The sequence below is a fragment of the Trachinotus anak genome, unplaced genomic scaffold, assembly GCF_046630095.1.
Source record: "Trachinotus anak isolate AG129_WGS33_773 ecotype Australia unplaced genomic scaffold, CSIRO_AGI_Tana_v1 ptg000010l, whole genome shotgun sequence".
Lineage (NCBI taxonomy): Eukaryota > Metazoa > Chordata > Actinopteri > Carangiformes > Carangidae > Trachinotus > Trachinotus anak.
Window position 1 is genome coordinate 28,279,227 of NW_027273861.1, and position 20,602 is coordinate 28,299,828.

At 44.0% G+C, this 20,602-nt stretch overlaps 2 protein-coding genes across 3 annotated transcripts in view; both read left to right on the plus strand.

Annotated features, from left to right (window-relative positions):
• The first annotated feature begins 1,598 nt into the window (after positions 1 to 1,598).
• Positions 1,599 to 11,476, plus strand: trmt1l (tRNA methyltransferase 1-like). 2 transcript variants are annotated; one of them, XM_071486576.1, is made up of 16 exons: positions 1,599 to 1,749; positions 2,880 to 2,975; positions 3,108 to 3,170; positions 3,526 to 3,639; positions 4,587 to 4,651; positions 5,030 to 5,186; positions 5,689 to 5,812; positions 5,993 to 6,072; positions 6,638 to 6,890; positions 6,994 to 7,206; positions 7,292 to 7,482; positions 8,118 to 8,184; positions 8,409 to 8,572; positions 8,668 to 8,730; positions 9,803 to 9,929; positions 10,951 to 11,476. In XM_071486576.1, the coding sequence occupies exons 1-16, from the start codon at positions 1,689 to 1,691 to the stop codon at positions 11,138 to 11,140; spliced, it is 2,028 nt and encodes a 675-aa protein (XP_071342677.1). In that variant the 5' UTR covers positions 1,599 to 1,688; the 3' UTR covers positions 11,141 to 11,476. The 2 variants fall into 2 exon arrangements, with proteins under 2 accessions (XP_071342677.1, XP_071342678.1); XM_071486577.1 differs by having other exon boundaries at positions 5,692 to 5,812.
• Positions 11,477 to 13,542: 2,066 nt separating this feature from the next.
• niban1a (niban apoptosis regulator 1a) overlaps positions 13,543 to 20,602 on the plus strand; it is a 30,032-nt gene continuing 22,972 nt past the window's right edge. The window contains exon 1 of the mRNA XM_071486572.1: positions 13,543 to 13,703. Within this exon, the coding sequence (XP_071342673.1) occupies positions 13,649 to 13,703 (55 nt within the window). The 5' untranslated portion in view covers positions 13,543 to 13,648. The remainder of the gene's footprint in view (positions 13,704 to 20,602) is intronic.

Consider the following 20,602-nt stretch of genomic DNA (forward strand, 5'->3'; position numbering starts at 1 on the left):
GACATAGCTTTTTGGGTGTTAGGTACATCCTATGTGCAAATTTATAATGTATTAGCTGATGATCTGGATTCTTAGAAGTACTGTATAGGTTTTTCCGCACTGTCCTCCAGCAAATACCGTCATTATTTACACCAGGTATGTCCTCACCCCATGTGGCTTCTACAGACACTGGCCGGCGAGGTTCAGAAATAAATTCGTAAAGTGTAGAGACCATCCCTTGTGTAGGTCCTGCTGAGGCTAATCATTTATGATTTGGGGGACTTTTAATAATTCTCACAGAAGGAAGCATTTGATGGAGCGAGTTGTTTTTCATTTCTAATTTGTTGTTTCATGTCATGTGTCAGTCTGAGCAGAAGACAAAGAGAAACACCTCAGATATTCTTTTAAAAAAGTTTTGTGATGAACATTGCGTTGACAGGGAGAAAACGGTCATACATACTTGCACCGCCCTTCCTCATACTCAATTATAATATAGCTCGTTTCACCCATTCAGTGATGGTGTTAACCAAACCAGATGGACTATACTCCAACTGCACCACCCAGTGTGGCAGCTGTCTCACTCACCAGTGCTGTGAAATGACTGCACTGTAAAACATTATGCAGGAATTTAGTGGAATCAGCTTTATCTTTTCTCATTAGTTTAACGTAAATATGTTAATAAGTTTGGTTAAATTCAAATTAATTCTACTTAGAATGTCTCGTTTGAATTTTCTCAAACATTTGTCTGCACTGAACCTTGTTAACTGTATATTCATTAGTGGTTTCTATTGGAACAATTTTAAATTTGCATGCAAAAGGGGGAAATCAACCAAATTAAACCGACCCTTCACAAAAGCAGAGCTCAGGTGTAAGTGTGTTGTGTCAGGAGTGTGTTGTCTGTGAGAGGGCGACAGCCAGGAGTCGTTACCGACACTGTCATTAAGATGTTCATGTTCGGGAGGAAATGCAGCTTGGTCTTCCTCCCTGTACTTCTGCTCACTTACACAATGTGACTCACATTTGCATTCTTCATCCTTTTTCCCCCTTTTCTCTCTTGATGGACGTATATGTAGGTGTGTGTGTGTTTGTAGTGTTTTTGTGAACATATCATATAAATGTGAATAAATAATAAAATAATTGTAATTTTTACTGTGCAAATGAATTAATAAATAATAACATTGCTGCCACTCCAACAAAGTAAAAAAAAAAAAAGACTGCAAAAACAAGTCTGCAGAAGCACCTGGCATACTGAAAGGGTGTAGAGTTTAAGAGTTCCCACACATGTACGTTAGTGAATAGAAATATTTGGCAGAAAAAACAAATAACATGTTGTAAAGTGGCTGGTCTCCACTTGTGTGTTAGCTGGAAACGCTCAGCACACTAGCTACTGTGCTAATAATGCTAACAGGCTCCCTAAATTGAATATCCATAACTTTATTCTCAGCTGTAACTGACTAAACCACAACTATTCTTAAGTTATTACTACCTATTTAAATTGCAACTAACTAAATACAGTCACTCATATTTTGTATTTGTATCTCGTTATATTTATTTATGCAATTTTATATGTTCAATCCTCAGTTTTATTTCCCGTTTCTGTTGAACTGAGCGACATTCCGGCGGAGTTCCGCAGCTACGCTACAAAACCTGCGCAGTTTAAGCAAAGTGCGCAGCACAGACCGCTTCCTGCGTAGTTGGTGTCGTTAGTAATGGCGGAGCTGACAGAGGCGGACGCTGCGCAGCTACACCAGGAGGACGTCGATATCAAACGTGAGTTAAAGGCGCTGGTTTCTCGGTTGAACTCAGATATTTGGACCGTGAAGTGCAGCATTAATCGTAGTTTACTCCTCGTCGTCGGCTGCGCAGTGAATTCACGGAGAATTTGAGTTTGTAACTGCTGAACTGAACGACGGCCTCACCACGGAGCTCCGCGGTAGGACCTAAATAGTAAACAACAGCGGGGACAAAGGGACTGGAGCTGGAGTGAGCTGCAGCGTCGGGGTCAGCGGTTACCTACATGAGCGACAGCCTCTCAGCAGAGGCTTCATCGGGGCGTTTCACCCTTTCGCTCCGCCACAGCCTGGGAGGACACGGCCTCCTCACGGAGCTGCGCTGCAGGACCGCAGAGGCGCGGACCTGAGACCGGGTTCAGTTCAGATCAAGAGACAAACAAACTGAAAGCTGAGCTCCAGAAAACTGCCACGAAGATGCTCTGAACTTTCACTTTTAATATTTTCATGTAACAGTTAAAACTATATTTGATGCAACTTTACTGCAGTTTAACAGCCTCCTTTATGATATGATTATTGTACATATCTCTAATTATCTATTTCCATGAAAACAGTCAAATTCACACAGAGCCACCACTTCATCTTTTTTTCTTTTTTTTTTGCACAATGGATCAGTAGAAAATTACTAATCAACAAACTTGACAGACAATAACTGAAGTAATTCATCGTGTCACCGGCCACCAGCTATCTTTAATTATTTTATTTTTATAATTTTAAAAAATGAAATGAAGATCAGTACAGGTCAATAATAAACTGAACATCTTTGTGTTTTGGGACTGTTGATCATCTGAAGATGTTACTTTGGACTTTGGGCATTTTGATTATTTTCTGACATAAATTGCAAAGATAATCTAAGGACTAATTGCTTAGACTTGCAGGGAAGTATAAAAGGGCCCAGAGCCAGAGCTTCACTGATGAACAGGGCCTCGGCTGCTGGTTTAACGTGGTTGTACACTTGGCTGGAGTCAGACAACCTCTGACGGAGCACGCAGGTGTAATCCAGCCCTGGATCATAACAACGACAGTTTTCCTTTTTGAAGAAGTGGACGAGTAGACGCTGGTTTTTAATTTAGAGTTTAAAGAATTCAAACAGCCTCTCTGTCTCTGAAGGTGGCGATGGTGGAGATGCGCCTTCAGCTGGTGACCGAGCTGCAGAGACTGAACCTGCTGCAGATAATGATGCCAGACCCTCCACTACGACTACTGGTAATTTCACAAAAGCTGTTTTTGTGTGTCGATATGTTCACATGGCAGCTGCACAACTAAATTAACTGACTTTGTGGCTTTGGTAACAGGACAGTGGACTCACAGGTTCTCATTCTCCTTTTCTACTGACAGAGAGACACATCTCCATCCAAACCAAGCTGGAGGGCCTCGAGATGCTGGTTGACCTCAATGGAGGTAAGTATGGGTCTTCAGTAAAGCTTCAACAATGACATTAACACATAGATGAGGAATTAGATGACAAATTGAGTCAATACTGTAACTGCGGTGCTGCTATCTTGGCCAGACCTCCCTAGTAAAAGGGGACAAACCTGGTTAAATAAAGATTAAATAAACAGAATAAAATAAAATTTTCAAGCAAAAAAGCCAAAATTAACCAGTCCGATCATTTCAGTTGGTTGTCAAAACAAGATGTTTATTTATTTTTTGACATTTTTTTGACATTTTATAAACTGTTATTAACTATTAATCTGAAAATGAATTGATAATGAAAATAGTTGCAGCTCCAGTGATTTTGTGTTTCTCTCACCAGCGGGGCGTAAGTCGTGTCCTCTGTGTCCTGAGGAGAAGTTTAAAGCCTGTTACAGCCACAAACTCCGCCGACACCTGCAGAACCTCCACTGGAAGGTCTACGTGGAGTTTGAAGGTAGGAAGCTGACGCACGTCTACACGCTCTCCTAGTTTCAGTCTTTCCACCAGACGTTGAACCTGCTGGAGGGATTTCTGCTCCCATTTAGACACAAGAGCATCAGTGAGGTCCAGCGCCGATGCTGGTGATGAGGTCTGACTCGTGGTGGGTGGGGCTGAGGTCGGGGCTCGGTGCAGACCGGTCCAGTTCTTCCACAACAAACTGGGAAAACAGTTTGTGGAGCTGGCTTTGTGCACGGAGGAAACAGGAATGGGACAAACACACTGAACAGTGTTGTCTAAAATATCGCTGTATTCTGCAGCATTAAGTTTTCCCTTCACGGGAACTAGGAGCCTGGATCGAACTAAGAAAAACAGCCCAATCATGTGAACACAGGGGCATCCAGATATTTTGTCCATGAGCAAAGCGTAATGACAACCAATCCGATCTTAAAACGGTTTGTAGTAGAAAAGCAAACACACCTTTATCCGGCAAACACACAATAAGTGTGAAAACAATGTGCCAACAGACAGCTGTGACTATTTTAGTAATAAGTTCGTCGTACATTGAAACATTTCTGCTTCTACCAGTTGCACGTGGGTGTAAACTGAAAGTCTCTGGGGTTTTTGGTTTTTGTTAGAAAAAATAAGCAGCTTCAAGACTTGTCTTTATTTTTTCCCTTTAGATTTAAACTTGTACTGTGTACAACTCAGAGACCTGAACCATGAGAACAACACACGGACAGGAGCGTCCACATACATTTGGCCATGTTGTGTAGCGGTCTTGCTCAGTTCTGGGACATCAGAAAAAGATTACAAAGCTAAAGAACTCAAACATAGACATTTATATGAAAGTGGGATCTGATGATGTCTGAGTCTCTGTAAATCAGACTTAACGGGAAGCTGCTCATCAGATCCTGATTCAAACGACGTAACCGTTAAACTTTGACCCCTGATGTTTAACAGGCCAGAGGATGTGCATCTGTCACCTGCCCTGCAGAAACCTGAAGCCAGGCCTCGGAGGAGATCAGGTGAGAGGTTCAGCACAAACCCACTAGGAACCCACAAATTAATTTTGGAAGAAGGCAACACAATTAAATCACTGCTGTTGAATTTTCTAGAAAAAGTTTAAACACAAGTGAATATTTATGTATTATGCTGAAGTTTTCCTGTAATTTACAGCGACACTAAAAACTAAATGTTCAGGTTTGTGAGATTTGGCTGCTGACATGAAGTCTGTGGAAGAAAATGATTGAAAACTGTTCACTTGAAGTGTAATTACATATTAAACATATTACATATTAAAGGTACATTACATTAGTAAACCACAGACCTGAGATAGGGCACCGTCTGCTGTCAAACAGAGTTTCTGTCCCATTTGATGTTTTTTGGTCTGAACCTGTTCCCAGGCGTCGGGCAGACACGTGGCTCACTACCACTGCGTGGTGTGCTCTGTCACCATCGCTCGCAAGACGGACATGATCAGCCACCTGAAGCGCCACGTCAACAAAGGAGAGACAGAGGCCAGCTACTCTGGAAGCTCCGACGTAGCGTTTGAAGAGCCAGGTAAAAAAAAAAACAAAACGTCACCAGCACATCACAGGAAGCGGCTCAACATATTAACGACATATCGGAGCTTTGGTTAATATTATAGCAGCTTCCTGGAGTGCTGCCATGTTTAGTTACTGTATGTTTCTCCTACAGATGAGTAGGAGAACGGTGCATACACACAATTAAAAACAGGAGCTGAAGCTAACTTCTTTTGTTATTGATCAATCATTTTCTCAGTTTATTGTTCTATAACATATCAGAAAATTGTGAAAAAAAAATTTCCATCACGGTTTCCTGAAGCACAAGTTCTCTTATTCAATCGAGTATTGTGACCAATTTGTAAATTTCTGTCGTTATATTGATTGACAAATTGTTTCAGCTCCAAATTTTCAGTAAAGTTCAGGGTTTAATGCTCAGAGAAACGTCAATAATAGATTTTAAGACTGCACGAACCAAACCGAACGTACACGTGCAACAAAACATCAGTGATGCTACGATGTGTGATGTCACGTGTCAGCAGCTCCGTCCGGTCAGGCGTATGAAATCATGAAAGAACTTGGGACAAACGTCCAGCTCCTCCCGAACCACACCACCCCGCAGAAGAGCGACACCTACTTCAACCGCAAGATGAAGACCAACAGGTCAGCAGCAGCACCTGTGTGTGTGTGTGTGTGTGTGTGTGTGTGTGTGTGTGTGTGTGTGTGTGTGTGTGTGTGTGTGTGTGTGTGTGTGTGTGTGTGTGTGTGTGTGTGTGTGTGTTTTCTTAGAGAAATGCACACAGGTGTGATGACATTAATCTTCAGTGTGTGTGCGTCTCTCAGGCAGCTGGTGTTTTGTTCGCTGGCTGTTCTGGCCGAAGAGAGAAACCCGCTGGAGTGTCTGGATGCTTTCGGAGCCACAGGTGAGACAGTGATGATCAAACTGTTGCCACAAAAGTTTTCTTGTGACAAACGGTTTTGAAAGAAATAATTTCAACAAAACACTGACAGTTAATTTGTAAGAAAATATCGCCTGATAATTTCACTGAACATCAGCTGGTGAGCCAACTGAAGGTAAGAGGAGTTATGTAAGAGTGAGCAGGCTGTGCACAGGAGAAAAAAAAGCGCACCTCCTCTACTACAGCGCTGTGAAAAACAGTGGCATCAAACAAAGGTTTTTCTCACTTTGATCGCTCATTTTAAAATCTTATTTTCTGAAAACAATTAGAAAGGTTGGACTCAGTCGTCAAATCATTTCACTTTTTTCTACTAAAAATTATTCCAAGAATTTGTGTCGTGTACTAGACTCGACTGCAGCCGTCTGTGTTGTCTTTTTTCAAGATACTTGTTTCTCCTCCACCTCTGGAAAACGGAGAGTGTTTTCTGTTTAAGCAAAAATTCCACACACACACACACACACACACACACACACACACACACACACGTGTCACATCTTGTCTCTTCTGTCTACTTCCTGTGCGTCTCCAGGGATCATGGGCCTCCAGTGGGCGAAACACCTCCGTAGCGCGGTCAAGGTGACCATAACCGACATCAGCGACACGTGTGTCAAGATGATCAAAGAGAACTGCGAGCTGAACCACATCCGAGTGGACGGAGGCTCGCGATGCCCCCGTGGGCCCGACGGCGTGAGCGGTGAGGTCGAGAGTGCGCCCATCGCCACAGTGGAAGTCGCAAAGATGGACGCCAACGTCATCATGCACCTGCGGCCTTTTGACTACATGTGAGGGAGAAGATCTGATCTGTGCAGCTCTGTCTCTTCTGATGCACGAAGGGATTTAAATTCTGTAACATGAGAGAAACACACATTTGTTTTATCTCCTCAGTCACTTGGATCCGTTCGGGACGGCGGTGAACTACCTGGACGCCGCCTTCAGAAATGTCCGAAACCTGGGCATCATCTCTGTGACGTCCACAGACACCGGCTCTCTGTACGCCAAGTCTCCCAACGTCACCCTGCGTCACTATGGCTGTCACATCGTCCGCACCGAGTACTACAAAGAGCTGGCTGCGCGCATGGTCGTCGCCACCGTGGCCAGGTAGGCCTTTTCATTTCACCTCTGTGTGTCCTAATGAGAGACAGACACTGAAGAAAACTTCACCCGATCTCTCTGTGTGTGGCAGAGCGGCCGCTCGCTGTAACAAAGGCATCGAGGTGCTGCTGGCGGTGGCGCTGGAGCATTTCGTCCTGGTGGTAGTGAGAGTCCTCAGGGGCCCCACGCAGGCCGATGAGTCGGCTAAGAAGTTACGGAAACTGGTCCACTGTCAGTGGTGTGAGGAGAGAATCTTCCTCAAACAAGGAAACATGGTGGACGGTGAGTGCATCAGGTCTGGGGTCAGTGACAGGTGGCTGGTGGATGAAAAACCACTGATGCTGCAGAAAGTTTTTCACAGAGGAGTTGTGTGTTTACACAGACAGTCCAGGGCTGAAGGATGAGTCCTTTTTATTGGAGATGCACGATCTTAGTTCGTGCCTTTGTCACATCTCTCAAACGAGACTTTGTCATCATCTTGCTTTGTTAAACATGGGATAAAAGTTAGTTAATTAATGCAGGTTTCAAAACCAGCTCCTGACAAAAAGTGCAGAAGATCCACTGTTTTAGTAACATTAGCCACCACAGACAAGTGGAAATGTTTGCTTCCAGTTTCTTACTGTTGCTTTCTTTCTGTCTGCATAATAAGATCAGCATCACAGCTGACACAGTGTAGTTTTCATATCACGATGGAGATTTGAAAAACAGCTGATTTTTAATCACAAGAGCTGTGATTTTAATGCTAATGCAAACTTTACTGACAATGCTGACCTCCTCGCTGGCTGTAATTGGTCAGCTGTAGCTCATTAACTGAATTGGCCAAAATACAGAACGATGAAACTCTCAGCTGTTGTTGTTTAGCTCGTTGTTGTTTTTCTGCGGAGAACAGAAAGTTAACTGTGCAAAGTTTCTTCCAGACACGCTGCCCTGTAACTGTCATGGAAGTCTGCCTGGAAAGACGGCGGTGCAGCTGGGACCGTTATGGTAAACCTCAGTGTCACTGCACACACACACACGCGCACACACACACACACAGACACACACCTCACTGAGATGTATGTTAAGTTACTAAATGCTGCATCTGCTTGAAAAGCTCCTTACTTTGGCGCCATCTGTTCATACCAACAAATGTTAGGGATGAAGATTAGATCACATGTCTGAGTGTCCTCACAGGTGTAGCACAGTTACAGATATGTGTGTGTGACCAGGTCCGGTCCTCTGTTTAACACGGGCTTCCTGAGGAGGATGCTGTCGGCGGCGGTGCAGCACAGCATGGATGACATCCAGCCGCTCGTCAAAACTCTGATCTGCGAGTCCGAGTGCACCACCCTCAAGTCTTTGGTGCACGGGCCATCCGCTCTCACTAACCAGGGTAAAGCCGCAGCCTCACACCAGTGTGTGTGTGTGTCTGATTTCTGTACGATGACACACATGTTTACAGAACGTCCTGTCCTGTTGTCTCTGCAGTGGAGTGTGGAGTTGTCATTAAGACGCTGCAGAGCGGAGAGGAGTCGAGTCCTGATCATCCTGGTGAGTCAGACACACACTTCTTATAAATCTCTGTTATCACCTCAGGTTCTCTCCGAGCTTGTACCAGAGGAAGAGAACGCCACACGAGTACCAGCCTCTCCTGTCTCTCAGGTCCAGAACATGGGAGTGATTTCTTTGATGCTGACCTGAGCTTCTGATTTGATCCAGGTCTTTTTTATTTTTCCAAGAAACTGAACAAAAACATCCCTGTTCTGGGATTATTTCATCTAGGTCGGTTTTATTTGTAGGTGTGTCTTCTGTCCTCACGTCTGCAACATCTCCAAAACTTTCCGTCAGTTCAGATATATTTCAGAAACATTTCTATCTCAGTCAGACTCCTGTAAAAACCCATCCGACGGCTTCAGCTCTGAACCACATCAGCCCAGCTCCCAAACGGCTCCACCTGTTTGATGTAGGATCGACTTTACGGGTTTGGTCTCAGTCTAGAGTCTGTAGCTGAAATGCTCCCAGTTTATCAGATCCGTCAGAACACAGGACGGGTTGTTTCCTGAGACCACGGGGACCTGCCGGTCTCAGACCCTTAACTGTGACTGTAGTTCTAGCCTCTGTCCTGTAGAGGGCAGTGTGGCCCAACTATGTTGTACCTTCAACAGAAGATGCTCTGCAGGGAAAACCTGAACTTAAATGCCATGTTTAACCTTAAACTCTTCATTTTACTCTTGTATAGAACCTTTTCCCACTCTGCCTGAATGTTTCACTCTCTGTATGTTCTGTGTCTCTTTGTTCCGACACTTCACTGAAGCCAAGACTTTGTTTTTTTTTATGGCTGCATCTTCACAAAAGATGAAAATATTCTAGATGGTTTGCAAATCTTATCTAACACAGTTCCACAGATTCAACTTCATATTTAATATCTTTCTTAAAACTTAAGGATCTCCACTAGATCTTAAAATAAAGTTTTGTGGATTATGAAGAAAAATCATCTTAAAGAACACGAGTTTGTAACTTTGTGGGTTTAGCAGAGTTTCAGAGGTTAATCACATGACGTTTGACATTAATCCCTCTCAGTTTACTTTCCTCTTCTGATGTAATATTCAATTTTTTTCTTTAGGGAAGAGGAAGACCGGAGAGGATTCTGGGAATGTGGTGAAGAAGCTGAAGTCGGATGCATCTCTGGAACATCCGCCTTTCTACTACAGCATCCACCGCCACAGCATCCGAGGCATGAACATGCCCAAGTGAGTGACCTCTGACTTCAAGTCAACCATCACTTCACAGCCGTCACTTTCCAGTGTCCCACTGCTGAAACTGTTCCGGTGCTCTGGAGGTTTCCCATACTGCACTGGGACGAGCAGTGAACGTCTTTGGTAGCTAATGGGCTCGTTGGAGATAGAAAGTGCCTGTAAAGTGGACGAGAGCAGCTGCAGTGAACTCAGTTTCCAGCAGCAAATCTCATGTTCAGAGCCAAACCGACAAATCTGTTCTGCCAACAACAACTGTGTGTGTGTCAAAGCCTGGCACATCGATTCCCCCTGTGCCAGTGGCTGTAGCTCAGGAGGTCGACTGGGTCGTCCACTAATCTGAAGGTCGGTGGTTTGATTCCTGGCTCCTGCATGTGGAAGTGTCCGCGAGTGAGATAACGAACTGCAAATTACTTCAGATGCACCATCTGTGTGTGTGTGTGTGTGTGTGTGTGTGTGTGTGTGTGTGTGTGTGTGTGTGTGTGTGTGTATAGAAGAGCTGTATGAATGTGTGTGTGAATGCAACTCGTAGTGTAAAGCACTTTGAGTGGTCGTTAACACTAGAAAGCTTCTGTATAAACACAGCCCATTCACCATTGTTGTCCACAAACTATCAACACATCAGTGAGCCACAGTGTTGCACTGGGCAACATGTTCTTTCATCACCATGAACACACTCACTGTCCACACACACCATCCTGCTGCCCCAAATACTCACCAGAGCACCAAATGTGGATTAATCCGCCGCTGAAAATAGTCCCCAATTAATGCTCTATTGCCTTCTTAAAAAGTGAAAGGTATATTGTGAGGTGTTTTTAAAGATTTACATCTTCAGTAGGAACCAAGCTGAGAGGCACGGAGAGAGGAGGAAAGTCAAAGTGTTAAGAGACGGACTAACACTCCGTTGGTTTGGATCTACACTGAGATTTGTTGATGAATAATCCTTAAACGTTCTGGTGTCAAACTGAAACCAAACCTCAGGAACATGTTGTGATGTTCTCTTAACTTCTCTACACAGGTTGAACAAGTTCCTTCAGTACCTGACGGAGGCCGGCTTCAGGGTGAGTCGCACCCACTTCGACCCAACGGGGGTCCGAACCGATGCCACGCTGGAGCAGTTTAAATCCGTCCTCACCAAGTACAGCGTCCCCACGTACACCAACGCCACCGCCACGCAGACGAGCGTGAGCACGGAGAAGACGGTGTGAGGCAACCAAGCAGGGCCGAGGCCGATCCTCGACACCTGAGAGGAGGTTCTGCTGTTCCTTCAAACCCAGACAGACTTCCGACTGCACTGACAGAAACTACCAACCGCTTTCTCCTTGGACGAGCTTTCATTAGAACAAAGTAGAAACTCTTTAATCAAAGCCAAAACTGATGTTGATTTTTTATTCAAACTGCAAACCAAACTGATCCTGCAGCACAGATGAGCCCATTTTATCGCTATTTATTTCAGATTTCTTGATAAAGTTTTTTGTAGCTGTTTCCTTTACTTTATTTGTCTCTCTTGTTTTAAAAACATAATAAAATGTGTCTGCAACGACTGAATTTGCTACTTTCCTCTTTTCTGCTCGTGATGCTCTGTGATTCTTCTGTTTTGCAGTTAGGGTCATGAGTCTTTAACCTCTTTAAGTCTCTTCTTAAAACATTCTTTTATCGCTTGAGCTTTTCATGGTTTTACTTTCCCCTGAAGTGTTTTATATCTCTTAACATTACTCATTAATCAGTTTTTTTACATTTTATTGATTCTGTTTTATTGCTGCCGCTGTCAAGCACTTTGTGACGTATACTTTGAAAAGTGCTCTATAAATAAAGATTATTATTATTGTATATTGAGCAAATTAACATGCACAGTTTCAAACAGTTCTATTAGGACTCAGTTGACAGGTGAACAGAGACATCATACATCAGTGGGAGGTAAAGACAGAATACTAATACATTAATCCCAATGAGAAGTTGTGTTTTTACATCGGTTATGAAAGAGACAACAAAAGAAAACTCACAACAAGTGATAAAGATCTATAACCAGACTGATCATCGTCTAAGTGCAGGACAATGTGAGGAAATCACTTCACCTGCACTGAGACTTTTCTATGGACGGGCTCATATTTCAGACTGCACATATTTGCTCAGTTCTGTTAAGAGAGAGTCCGGTAACACAGGTGCAAATGCACAGTTGCTGCTATTTCCATGTTTTCTTATGTTACTTCTCATTTCCTTTACATTGCAGAATTCTACCGTTGACTGTTTTAATGTCACAGCACATTGCATTGTGGGATATTTTCTTGGGTAAACTCTGCAGAGTTGAAACACTTCTTATCTGTGCCGAGGGTTAAAGAGACCGGCTTTAGGACTTTATGTAATATTTACCTGGTAAGTGCCTTTGTGTTTTCTGCTCCTCTGCTGTTCCTAATGTGTGAACACAGACGAGGACAAGAACTGAAGAAATGAAAATATCCATGTTTACACATCTCTTGATTATTTTACTGTGTAAATACCACATTCATGTGTGAATATAGTCCAACAAACATCCTGCAAGATTTTGTACAATTGTTTAAAGGTCCCATGTTTTACATTTCTCCTGTGTTTTATCTGAAGTGTTGATCTCATCAGAAGATATATTTGTGGTTTTAAGGGCCAGAAACCATCTCAGTGTAGTTTCACATCTCCTCTCTCAGGTTCTCTCTGCAGCTCTGGTAACAACAGGTCAGTCAGCCAATCAGAAGAGAGGATCTGAGCAGCTCTTCTGACTGGCTGACTGTTTTCTGAGTGATCCAATGAAAATATAGCAGATTTCAGGTAAACACTCAGGTAAATGGTGGTGGGTGGCTGACGGAGATGACTGCTTTGTTGTGACATCACAAAGTTCCAGAGGTCCTGACGGCTGGTTTTAAGGCTCAGTTTCTGAATACAGGCTGTGTGCATTTCTCTGTGGACTGAGGCTTTGATACTTTCACAGTATTAATATAGAACCTAGACCTGCTTTATAATCACAAACACATGGACATCCACCTTTAGACTGTGTGGAGCTTTAACTCTTGACTTTATATCAAATATAAACGGTAAAACAGAAAAACTGAATACTGGTATGTGAAACTAATTTTTGTCTCCTGTAAATATATTTTTATTATATTCACTTTGCTTTTAATATTCCTGTTTTCCCTCCTTGTTCTGTGTGTTGATGTGAGAACTCAAGAAGAGTTTTCACCTGTGAGCAATAAAACAGAGACTTCTTCATATTGAAATCAGTGGATTTCCCCTTTAAAGGAAAACTGAAACGTGTTAAATGGAAGTTAAAGTTGTTAAATTAAAAAACATTGTTAAATATTTGTCTTCACTCACGAAGACGGATTCAAGTGTGTGATCTTAACAGTTTATTTAGTTGGTTTGTGTTCATCTAATTTACTGTCAGAGGAAATGGAGTCAGCCCGGTTAGATCACATTAGTTTCAGCTCGAACTCAACTCTGAGCATCATCAGTGAACATCAGGCGCCTTTGGGGATAAAAAAAAGTGAGCTGGCTTGTCTGGCTGAACGTCAGCGAATGACACAGCGTTCATAGGAAGAGGAGGAGGAGGAGGAGGAGGAGGAGGAAGAGGGAGGGCGTGTGTCTCCTCCCTCCCTCCCTCCTTCACTGCTGCCGCTGCAGATCGATGTGACGGTGTTTGTACCTGAGGACTGAGCCCTACCTGTGGATCCTCTCCCGGCTGCAGCACCATGGGGGTCTCCGCGTCCAGTCTCCTGGATGAAAACAAATCCACCTACATCAAAGGTAAGAAATGAAAACACGCAGATTTCACGTTTGGAGCGACGCGGCGCGGCGCGGACGCACCGCGCTCCCACCGCGATTCATGAAACACCGCGGAAACACAGCAGCTTGTCTCTCTGTCGGTCTTCACAGCGAACTTCCCACCTCTCTGGCTTTATGTTGTCTGTGGAGCTTCGTGTCTGGTCCTTGGTGATAAGTAGAAATCGGCAAATTAATAAAAGAGGCGCGCGTTTTTTCCTCTTTGCGCTTCAGAGGAATCAATGAGTTTCACCTCCTGTCCTGAGTGTCTCATTCATTTCTGTTCATGTAGTCATCACTCAGCTGAGAGTTTCTCTGGAGACACACACACACACACACACACTGAGCAGGTCAACTGGTGCACAGGGAGGTGATTGCTCAGAAACCTGTCAGGCTGGTTTCCTTGTGTCTTTCCACTAAAATATTCTCCACCTTTCTGTGGGGTTCTGTGTCTTTCAGACAGTGAGCTCAGGGGTCGGGGTTTACTGCTGTTCAGGCTGATCAGGTCACTCCAGCCTTTCCTGTCCTGTAGAGGACGGAAAAGTAAGAGGGTGAGGCCAGAGTGCCAAAAACCAGTTTCCCCCTTTGTCTCTCCTCTGCTCTGCTGCTGGGTGTGTCCATGGGAAGAGGAGAAAAGATGCATCCCCTGTTTTCACTGTGTGTAAAAGAGACTGAGAGGTCAGGTGCACATGCAGAAGGCTGCAACATGTGCCAACATTAAGAGACTGACTCACACAGTGGGTCTAAATATTTGAGCAGTTTCTTTTACAGTTTAGAAAATGCTGCAGCCTTAATGCTGGTGATGTATTTGATGATAATCTGTGTAATGAGATGGATCAGGAGGATGTTTGGTGGCTGGCACAGTCTTCACACACACGAACTTCATTAAAAGTTGTGAAGCATTTCTTCAGGTAATCCAGGGATGACAGAAGCTTTTCTGAGATCCTATGCAGGATTTAGAAACCTGGCTTGTGGTCCCCTGTGGGCTCACTGTGCTTCAGTTCAGGTACTGTTTAATTAGTGAAACCTAATCTTGATCATCGTCTAAGTTTACCACCTGTAGATTCTACAGCTCGATGCAGTCGTTCATTTCTCCCGTTGATCTTTATGTTTGCTAGATCAGTCTCTACCACAGAACTTGATGTTAGAATTAAAAGTCCAGTTAATTTGAGCTTCAAAGTTTAAATTGATTGCATTAATCTGTAAGAGAAAGAAAAACAGTTAACTTGAGTTGTTAGAAATATTGAGGTTTTCTAACCAGTGGAACAGAACCTGCAGGTCCTGGTTCAGTCTGGCTCTCTGGGAACTTCTTCTAAATGACCCTTTGTTCCTTGGAAAAAGTAGGTTTAACCCAGATGACACAGGTGGTCGAACACAATAACACTCTGTTACAAATTACATTCAAAGGTGTTGTGTTCAGGGTCTCCCTGACTTGAGCTCCACTCAGCCACTGGACGTGTGGACCTGACAGAGACGCTGTAAGACAGCTGATAGACCCTCAGTGATCCAGCTAAGTCTGGCTTCAGCATCAGCTTTGTTCTGGCTCTGGAGGACCGAACGTGAACTGGGTCTGGCGCACATATGACATCCAAATTTGGCCAGACGTTGAGCCCCCAGACTTGGACCAGCATACTCTGCCCAATTGAAGCATGTCATTAAATAAGTCAGACATGAGGTGAACAGGTTTACTGGATTTGGGTCACTGTCGGGCCACGAGTCTCTGACCAAGTGCACCTTTAAAGTCTTCTCAAATCTGAGCCTATGAGTCAACAACGAGTTGTAAAACCTCTGATATGACTGATAATTAGTGGGACCGGCGGTGGTGGATAAATGGGGCTGATGACTGGATACAGAGCAGGCTGTGGTCACGGCAGCAGAGCCTGAGCAGATAAAAGCCTGAGAGAAGCTGCTGAGTGTCTGCTCTTTGCTTTAAAATCAACTTAAATATCCGTTGGGTCAGATTAAAGATCCTGTAGGCCAGGGCTCGGGAATGATGTCACCTGTCACAGGGACCACCAGATTTCTGACAGCACAGCGTGATAGTCAAAGCACCATTTAACATGAATGCTGGGGCTCCATAGGAAAGCTGTGTTTTGATAAATGACAGTGTATCTGAGGCTGTTTCCAGTTTCTTGTCAGTCAGTTCTGTAAGTAATAGATCAACACTGGTGATGGAGGAGGTCTGAGAGCTGTGCTTTTGATAATGATGTTGATATTATATTGAATTTGCTGCTTTGTTTTGATTGAATGACCGGCAATGCTTTGGTTTATGGTTGGTGTCCCAGCCAGAGCGTCCTGAGACTGAGCCTTTGTGCACAGCTCTGCACCTTGCTGTATGTGTGTGTCCTCAAAGTTAGAAAATACCTGGGTCAGACGAACAAGGCCTGGGGTCAACGCTCGGCCAAACCCAGCTGTTGTAAACCAACAGAATAAAGGTGAAGAGTCAGAAAAAGCTGAGATGAAAATGACAAAGCATCAACAATGGAGAACAAAGACAATGACGAGGATGCAGAAAGATCTGGTGTCCTCAGTCCTCAGGAAACATGTCAGAAAATAATTTTGTTTTACTGCTGACACTGGTTACATTGCCTCTGCTGTTGCCGTGGTAACGAGACACATCTCATATGTTCAAAATAGGAGTGGAAAAGTAAAAATTTTGCCACTGTGTGTTGACCAGTGTTTATTTTTGTGTATGACATTAAAATCCACCGCGTCACAGGACTCCTCACCTCGCCGGAGGAAACCAGCTTCAGCCTCTTGTTTAATGGAGTCCTTTGGGTGCTTTTTATCTTCTGCAGCTCATATTGCAGCGATGTAAAAGCAGCTCGTGGCCTCGGCCTGCAGACTTCAGGACACGGCCGTGCTTTCATGTTTGTCTCGTCAGTTTTTCCTGGCTCTTGTTTAATGGAGGGTTAACTCTCAGACTTCGGGGCTAAGGCAGTGACACCGTGCACCCATTTCTCATGGTGAAAGCATTCCTGTCTCTGGGTCTGCAGCAGGGTGGAGGGTGGGGTGGGTGTGTTTTGTCGAATATTTGCTGGTAGTTTACAGGGTTGGGTTGGATGAGGTGATTCACAAACTGACAGCAGTCCAGTTTTGGCGGAGGCAGATCCCTCGACACTGAGAGGCAGTTTTTCTGACTGATGTCATTTGTCCCCTTCTGACTCCGGTTCAGCAGAATATAACTTTTCTTTGATTTCTAACTCTATCTGATGGTATTTGGCTGTTTTATTACATGATATCTTTTCAAGTCTTCCCATGTGGCCAGACTGAAAACAACTGATGTTTGTTTGATTGACTGAATTTTTTATTTTTTTGGCCTGTTTCCTTTATTTGGCAGCCACAGTGTAGAGAGAGAGAGAGAGAGAGAGAGAGAGAGAGAGAGAGAGAGAGAGAGAGAGAGAGAGAGAGAGAGAGAGAGAGAGAGAGAGAGAGAGAGAGAGAGAGAGAGAGAGAGAGAGAGAGAGAGAGAGAGAGAGAGAGAGAGAGAGAGAGAGAGAGAGAGAGAGAGAGAGAGAGAGAGAGAGAGAGAGAGAGAGAGAGAGAGAGAGAGAGAGAGAGAGAGAGCTCAGCTGGATCTTGTGGTTATGTGGTATGCACCTTAACTATTTAGCCATCGGGGTGCCAATGGATGAATTTATTTGATTATAGAACCCAGAATAACTCAGAAAATGAAATATCTTTGGGATTTGGGCTGTTGCTGATTTTGTGAGTAAATCTGAGGAGATAAACAGACCAGAAACAGACAGATACAGGATTGTGATGACTTTAAATTCTTCATAATGAGGTCCTGAGGCCATATTTCACTAATTATTTCAATATGTGTCTGTTGGGCTTCATGGATTCTCAGTGGATGTTTTCCAGGATAAAATCTTGCCCTGTGAGATGCTCTGTTTGGCTCTGTGAGTCTATGAAAATGTGGCTCTCTGGAAAATAAATGTTCCAAACCACAGGTATACACGTTATTTACAGTGACGATGATGATGGCGGTGGCTATGACATTTATTTGTCCGAGCAGAATATCCGAGCCGCACATCATCCACATCTGGCGGAGTGGTGATCCGTCTTTATTGTGCACATATTTTATCACAGAGACAAACAGAGGAGCCCTGCAGGGAGCGACATCTGCTCCGCTGTCTGCTGTCTGTTACTCAACAGTTTGAACTGTTTCCTTTACACCACTGCTCATCTCATCATGACTCAAAAGGATGAGTAGCAATGACTGATACTGTCCCGATGTCTGTTCTCCCCTTGAATAGTCCCTCTGTTAGAAGGGATGTGTCCCCCCCCCCGGTGGCTGGGGTCAGGGCTGAGCTTTGGTTATAGTTAAGGGTTGCAGAGATATAGGCTAAGGTAATGGGTCAGAACAGGACTCAGAGTACTGATGAGCTCCGTGTTTGGATGCCATTCATTTGTTGAAAGCAGGTGTTAGTTGTTTGTGAAGCAGCAGTGACTTGAAGTGACTCAGTGCTGGAGCTGGTGGTGTGCATAAGGTGAATTTCTGTCCTGGTGGATGTGAGATATTTTAGTTGAGTGCAGCTCAGTCCTGCAGTTAAAGGACAGAAACAATAGTGTGTTTGTAAGTTTACAAAATGGCTTCAAAGAATATAAAGTCTCTTCCTTGTAGCTGCTTTGGAAACACAGGATTCAGCTCATGACATCATCTGTTACGACAGAAAAAACCTGTGTTTTAATACAAGACGCTGTGTTTGCGCTGCACTTACAGGACTTTAGTGTAGCCTCACTAACATGGCTGTAACAGCTGTGGAAGTTCTGGCATTCCCAGTCTTTGTTTTCGCTGTCAGTGTGCCATTCTTCATGCTGTGTCACTCCACAGCATGGCCGCCTCCAGCTGCCATTACGCAGTCCTTCAGATATTCGGAGGAGCTGAGGGGGCTTCCCCCCCTTTTTTAGATCTGAATCCACTGCCCTCCACAAAGAGAGGAAACTGCTGCTCTGTGACTCTGCTGGAAACCCACCTGTTGTTTACTCAGACTGACCCAGAGCCACAGAACACAATGCAAATGCAGCAGAACCAGCCGCCATGCGAACAGCTTGTCACCATGAGACCAGCTATTAGTGTTTCTGTCACTACATGTACAGCAGTGTACACTAAAAACTACAAAAGTCTGCACTGAGATGGAAGCATTGTTTTATCACTGTATATTCTGTAATAACTCAAATGTTCAGAGGAATAGTGTCATATCTGGGATGGTTATCCTAGCTTAGCATAAACACTGGAAGCAGGGGGAAACAGCTAGCCTGGCTCCGGACAGGTTTCCCAAAGGCTCCCAACATCTCCAAAGACGTCTTATCAACAAACTGTTAAGCATTTGTTTAATTCTTAAATAAATATCAAGGTAACAACTCAAGACTCTGCTGCTCAGTGAGACTGTACCTGAGCTAAATGCTAACACCAGCATGCTCAGAATGAAAATGTCGACATGCTGATTTTTAACAGGTAATGTTTTGCTTACTTAAGGATATTAGTGTGCTAATGTCTGCTAATGTCTACTAATGTCTACTAATGTCTGCTAATGTTTGCTAATGTTTGCTAATGTTTGCTAATTGGCATTAAAAATAGAAAGTGCTAACAGAACGTCATTTGGTCACAAACCAAAGTATTGGACAAATAATAATTTTGACCTGATGATGGTCCAGGTCCATCCACCTGCGCCTCTGCGCCTCTGGCTGTAGTACAGGTCAGTGAGCACATGTTGAACTGTTTCTTTTTAAAGTGGAAGCTCAGGTGTGAAGATGCAGGAGACCTGTGTCTGCAGGTGAACTGCTGTTTTATACTACATAGTCAAAAGTATGTGGACAGACAGAGCTGAACCTGTGATTCCACCAGATGTTGAACCAGCTGCAGGGATTCGTTCACATCAGAGCATCAGTGATGTTGGTGAGGAGGTCTGGCCACAGCCGGTGTTTCAAACTTCCAGACTGCGAAACCGTTTCTTTATGGAACTGGTTTTGTGCACGAAGGCATTTTAATGTTGAAACATTAAGGAGACAAAGTGTTGTCTAACACATCACTGTGTGCTGTAGCATTAAAACTTCCCTTCCTTGGAATTAAGGAGCCAACACCCAAACCATCACACATGTCCACAAACTTTTGGCCATATTCAGTTCTCGTCTCTGTCAGATTTGGGCCTGGCACAGATGGAGGTCTTTTGCACTCACAGCTGAAAGTTCATGCAGGTTTTATTGGTGTAAACAGCAGGAATGCAGACTCAGATGTCAGATCTTCTGGCCTCACGTCATCCCAGTGTGATGGCATGTGAGCGTCAAACAGGCTCTGCAGCTTTGTTGGAGTCACTGACAGACTGACAAGTTTATGATGATCTGCCCCCTGCTTTAATAACAGGTTTGTGAGTCACATACAATAAACAATATGCTTATTGTCAGTGAAATCAGATCAGGGCAGTAAAACCTGTCAGCTCTTGTTGAAAGACTATTAAGGTACTTTAAAACCCTTAACACCCATTTACCTCAGTTTGCATCAAAGTTAGTTACTCTGTCGTATCTGAACACACAGACACAGACACATATTTCTGGATTCAGGGTGACTCACGCTCCCTGAGGATATCTTAATCACCTTAAGTCAGCTTTGAAATCATAGAATAAAAATACTGCCTAAGGATCATCAGGCTTTTACCTTTCTCTGGTGTCACAGGTGCTAATCCCTGATTCGTTTCCCACAATGCTTCATTCATGCTGCAGCATCACTGTTTGGTTGCCACCTGACGATTAAACGTCACATTCATGCAGGTGTGCAGCGTGGCTCATGCCGACGCTGTTTACAGCTTCATTGAAGGAATCTGAGGAATAAATCACTGTTCTGAGGAGGAGCGCTGCAGTTTAATGTGAATGGGCTTGAGCTG